This window comes from Opisthorchis viverrini (genome assembly GCF_000715545.1).
Source record: "Opisthorchis viverrini unplaced genomic scaffold opera_v5_49, whole genome shotgun sequence".
NCBI classification, from domain to species: Eukaryota; Metazoa; Platyhelminthes; class Trematoda; order Opisthorchiida; family Opisthorchiidae; genus Opisthorchis; species Opisthorchis viverrini.
In genome coordinates, this window is record NW_008751705.1 from 1,281,320 (window position 1) to 1,287,257 (window position 5,938).

The 5,938-nt window shown below is 40.7% G+C and overlaps 2 protein-coding genes across 2 annotated transcripts in view; one reads left to right on the forward strand and one right to left on the reverse strand.

The window, feature by feature from the left end:
- The window catches only part of T265_03436 (hypothetical protein), a gene marked incomplete at both ends in the record, with an annotated part of 96,065 nt that overhangs the window by 60,912 nt on the left and 29,215 nt on the right, over nt 1-5,938 (reverse strand). The gene's annotated exons all lie outside the window — the stretch shown is intronic.
- Nucleotides 1-5,938, forward strand: part of T265_03437 (hypothetical protein) — a gene marked incomplete at both ends in the record, with an annotated part of 21,818 nt that overhangs the window by 11,606 nt on the left and 4,274 nt on the right. Inside the window, 2 exons of the mRNA XM_009167921.1 lie at nt 2,373-2,411; nt 5,736-5,777. Coding sequence (XP_009166185.1) covers nt 2,373-2,411; nt 5,736-5,777 — 81 coding nt within the window. The remainder of the gene's footprint in view (nt 1-2,372; nt 2,412-5,735; nt 5,778-5,938) is intronic.

Here is a 5,938-nt window from a genome sequence, read left to right on the forward strand (position 1 = left end):
CATTTGATCTTAAACGGATGCCTTCCGGAATATGTTGGATGGCGTCCTACATGCTGAAAAAATAGTTATTCCACATGTGGCGATCGAACGTCTGATAACTTACAGTGGCGTTGAAGGTTTTCCCTAAAGCATCGCTCCCCTTTCGTTTGGCATAAGAACACTTTCTTTTGCCGGCTTAATGATATTTATATTCCGCGTATGTCTTAAATCCAGCTAGGTGAATAGTAGAAATAATCCACTCACTCGGCGAGTTCAACAGTTTATTGCCACGCAGTGTAGAAGTGAATCCCGTTACGGGACCACCGATTGTGTTCAATTCAAAACTTCACATTTTACTAGTGTTCCGCGCTGAAATCTCTTGTAAATTTGCGCTAGTATTTCCAACATACTCGTATGCATCTGTATCCAGTGTCATATAGTTGTTCATCTCTCTTGCGCAGCCTCACATTTCAAAAAGTTATCGATCGAATTTTTCCTGAGGCATTGTGTAGATCTAAAACCAAGTGAAACACACCTACTTTGAGACGATCTGGGCAGACGAGTAAAGTGTTTTTACCCAAAAAGCGTAGCAGTCAAACAACAGGTTGGTTTCCTTGCCCAACTGAGCCCCGACCTTTGTAGATGCTTCAGGCGGACAAGTTGATGATAGTAAGGATTGCTCTTGTAGGCATCTTTGCTCATGAGTCGTACATTGCCTGAGCATCCTACGTTGCAGATATCAGTCCGAACAACATGCAGAACATGGCTGGACGTGGTATGGTTTAGGCGTCGTCTAGGGGGGGGGGAGATAATAATTATGGTCAAGTTGAATAAATATCAGGGACAAAATTACTCGCTTTTCGTGTCGGTTTAAAACATCTGTCAAAGTGAACGAAAGCACCATATTTTTGTCCGATTGAAGATCGGTATCAAACCGAGCTCCGGTGCGAGATAGCTGCCAAGATTGCTCAGAAACGTATTGATGTATGTTTTGAGAAGGTCGCGTTAAGATGCGTGTTGGCAGCCTAAAATCAGTCGATAAAGACGCCATAAACCATGGGAGCAGTTTCTGGAGGATATATCCGTCTATAAGCAGTCCGACTCCTTTTAAAGAGAGATTCTTCAGCATCTTGGGATTGTTGTTTGTATCTCTTATCTTACCAATCGTAGCATATCCAAGTATTTCATGAATTCCCACGATAACCCTACGGAGATCTCATATTATTCTTTTGTTCTGGTACCTCCGTGATGGCGAGTCCCAAAGTGACAGGATTTACGGCGAAGATAAATTTCTATATCTATATTTACGTAAAAAATGAGATATGTTCTTTCAAGCTAGTATTCCTCTGCTTCGTCTCCTATATGAGTGTATCTCAAAATGTGCTGGATGCTATTTGGCAATCTGTCTTCCTCCACTGGAATTCCACACAAAACTCGGTGTCCACATATAGGATTAGCGCCACGGGATTTGGAAGACAAATTTGTTGCTGATAAAGGATTTCGCAACCAGGGAAAACCAAAATCTAATTCTGTTTCAAAAGTAGCTTCATATGAAAACTGTTGTTGGGCCTCCTACATCACGGGAAGGCAGGTTACTCAGGGGTGTGCTGCAAAGTCGTTACATTCCGATTTATTTGTAACTGAGCGTAAGTCTCCATAAGTGCTCAGCCTACAAACGGAAGATAAGGATTGCCTAAATGAGGCTGGGCACAACCGCATTTTATTCTACCGACTATCGGCCATACAGACGCCTAAATGACTAGGTACTGACATCTTTTGTTTGAAAACGAAATTTGAAACGAAAGTATTCTGATAGTTTTTGGGCAAACGCTATGGAGATGCAGTGCGCTCATCCTTGCTGCATTAGGATTGGTTTACTGTAGAGAAAGATAAAGCAAATCTTTCATATAAGATCAAACGACTGCTGGGAAACACTACCTCCTCTGTATAGTTATCGTGGAGATGCATGCGCTCATCCTTGCTGCATTAGGATTGGTTTACTGTAGAGAAAGATAAAGCAAATCTTTCATATAAGATCAAACGACTGCTGGGAAACACTACCTCCTCTGTATAGTTATCGAGAAGTGTCATGAATCCATTTTGCTAGAAGTAGATCAGTGTTTGGAATGCGAGATTACTGATCGTGGTTTGAACCCAATCTTGGTATCTGGACCGGTACTGTGTAAGTTTGCTCAACCTGATAGATTCTGTACCTTCGTGCCCCCTGTAGGCGTTGTGACAGCTAGGCACCGAAGCGGTTTAGTTTATGGATCCTTTTTGACGGTTTATGCTGAATTTGGCCCAAAGCTCTCCAATTACAGTGAGACAAATCAAAAGATCGAAAACAAAATTGTCACAAATAATACTAGTTTCACTTTTTTTTCTCCGAACAGGATCGTATTCTTCTAATGACGGCTACAGGACCTCAACAAGTGAGTTCGCACATCAAGAAGACGGTCAGCAATTTGTTTTTATCTTGGTTAAAATATTTTCAATGAAATAATGAGAAAGACAACTGATTTGTCAAGCGTCCGCCCAACTGTTTAGTTACCAAGCAACAAAACGCTTTGTTTGCTTTGAAAATTCTGGTGCAGTGGGAGACTTTTGCTACTCAGTTTCCCAAAAAGATAACCAGACTTACTACAACTTTAAAAGAGAGTAATCAGTAATGATGAATTAGAGATGTGTGTAAAATTTGGACTAACAAAGTTTCTGGTAGAGTCACTGGTCCGATGACTACAGTGAACTTAATACATGCATTCGAGTGACGGCTCATTAGTGCTAGTCAGTTAAATCAGGAATCCCATAAAACCTGCTCAAAATATCACACCTTCACTTTTCCACCTGGTCTTTACCTTAGTGAAAGAAAACGCTCTGCTAAACTGTTCCTTAACTGGTTGGTTTTTCTACCACATAACAGGTGACGATGCCGGGAATACGGATGTAACATTCTTCACCTATCTCAATATTTTGGTATCCTTAGGCGGTGTTAACTAAGAAATGTGCCGTTTGTTTCTCTTAACGTCTGGAGTGAAGGCATTTGAACACCAACTGGAGCAACGAAAATTGATTTTTCATCCGATATAATCATTACAGCCATCATGACAAACAACTTGCTGGATCAAAGTAAACACAAGAGGAACTTAGTTACATATTGAGACGACATAACGTGTCATCACTCCTCCTTTTCACCGGGTGAACAACATAGACTATAACAATATTTCATATCTCCCAATCAGAAAAAGTGTATTCTAGCAAATCTCGTACCCGATTACGTAAATACCTTATAGTGGTACCTATTTCCACACTTTCAGGTGGACCAGACACGAGCTATTACAATTCATACAACAGTGGATACGGTACGCTGCCTATAGTTCATGATTAAAAAGTGGTTGGCTCATCTAATTTGAATTTGACCAAAAAGCTTGGCAACTTATTCAAAACGCGGTGAGGGACGATTTCTGTTCGAATGAGTCTTGTATGATCTCAACCTGGCTGTGAATAGGCTATATAGTTGCATTTACGTTTTTTGTTTTGAGCTTGACCGTATGTCGCTGGTGGGACAGATAATGCACAGTCCAAATACCTTTCAATGGTCTGTCCTGCTACACTAGTTCCACATATTCTAGTGTGCAGCCATTTTTTTCACCGAAGAACTTTACACCGGAGAACTTCACCGCAGAACTTCACAGTCGCTGCTGAAAATTTGGTTTTCCGGTCGAATCATTTAAACCAGGTTGCTTGTCGGAAAAACAAATTTACTGAGTCGATTTGACCAATGTAAAAATTTTAAAAAATTCCGGCAACGTGTCTGGAAGTGCGTCTACATCTTTTAAGTAATCCGCGGTCAGCATGGCACATGAATCATTCTAACATCAGATATAATTCGACCAGAGAGAAAAGCAGCTCCCAAAAACAAAATGACGCCAACCTCATTGTTACGAAATTGTAACAGAATGCCGATTTAGCTCCCTGAGAGGTTTTCAGTAGACCCAGCAAGTTAGTGTTTGTCCATCATATTAACTATTTCACTTAGGGTATCAGTCAGTCAAGAAAATTAACGCTCTGAAGATCAAGTGAAGGTTACAATAGTGGTCCCCCGTATTAACCAAGTAGATACTCACTGTTGGAATGATCTGTGTGAAATTACTGAAGGACGCCACAAATGAGCACGAGTGTCACTAGTTTCGCATCAAAATTCAAAGCGCCGAATGGCGGAACATTTCAATATGTTGGCCCTCTCGAATGAATTTCCCTTGGAAGGTACTGTTGTCCTTGGTTGATTTTCTAGAACGTACGATGCTTTATCAAACATGGACTGATTTTTTTATGAAGAATTATCTGCCGTCCTTATGAGCTGTCGCTTACAGAGAAAATAGAAGGAGAAAGTAGCTCCTTAGATCAACCGCTTATTTAGGCTAGTTTTACATACACAAAGACTAGGAGTTTACATTTGTTTTCAGAGTACGCTTGCACTAGACTCACACCAAAACAGCTGAAATAAAATCACTGCAGTAATTCACACCCTTCAAAAATGAAGACTGAACGATTGTTTCTGTTGAAACAAACGAACCTTGGGCGAACTTGAACAGAATGAGTTAGGCGTTAAATTCAACGAAGACATTGTGGCTCTGGACACATAAACCATATCGGACGATCGGTTTCAGTGAAGTCAACCCCTAGCGTTCTAACATGTAATAGTATATCGGTCAGTTAATACTCCGAAATTGAGCGTTTTGATCGGTTTATATTTATTTTCTGATCCATTCGGCCTATAGACTACTCCTCACTTGTACACAAGGCAAGACGTATTGGCTTTGCTACTCCAAACAAACGGACTGTCACGGATAGTTTATCGAATTATCCAACATTAAATGAGCGGGTCAAGCATTGTAGTGTGTACTCTGAGCCTGCGCAAAAGTACCACTGCATATTTCCTCTAGTATGTGTCATATAACTTCAAAATGATTGCCTTTACAGGAGGCTACAATAACCAATATTACAACTACGGTAAGTCTTGTTGACATTTTCTCAGTCAATATTTCAACATATTTCAACATATCTATAACGTCGCGGAAGCTAATTGATGCAGAGAGAACCCCTCTGAATAATGTAGGACTCTTGTAGATGCGTGATGGTTACAAGGATCGGTTTGTCCTCACTACGTTTTTTTAGCTCTCGTCTAGGAGGTAGGCTGAAGCACAGCCTTTATTGTTGTACTTCGAGTTGGAGCTGTGTAGAAATGGATGCTTCGTGTTTATATTGAGGGTGAGATGGGAGGGGAAAAGAAAAGTGAACCCACGCTTCAGGACTAGGAGTTCCAGACACGGATGTTTTATGGTCAACAGCGAGAATAGAGATCAAAATGATTCAGCGATAATCAAAAAGTGGTTGTGCCACTAACCACAACCACTAACCCACCACTACGCACCACTAAGCTCCTCAGTAACGCATTGATGATGTCACCTTGACTGGTGATGAAAAGTTTGCAATCGGCGAACAAACCAACGACCATCTACGCTACCGACATTTTCCTCTATAGTTCCATAAGTTCATTGCCGTTTTGGAGATTACTGCTCAAGAAAGGCCAATTTAAAAATTGATTTCAAGTATCTATCAAACGAAGCCATTTACCCCGTAGAATTTGTACGTCAATAGCACCAAAATATGTGTAGGTCACATAGAAGTATGTTTGTTCTTTTTTTAGTGCAGCCGGATAACTGACTAATTTTCCTTGTCTTTATTTTTTTTCTCAGGCTACGGTGGAAACGGTGAACTACCCCCCCTTGTTTACCCGGGTTAGATGAACCTGGAGGCGAATGATGTTACATGATTAATTGATCGCAAGCCATGTGATCTTTTCAGTTTTCTCCAATAAATTTTCACTAAAGACTTGCAGTACTGTTTTTGCATTGGTTCAGACGTGGTTTACTCGTTTTTAAGACTCATGGCGCACACG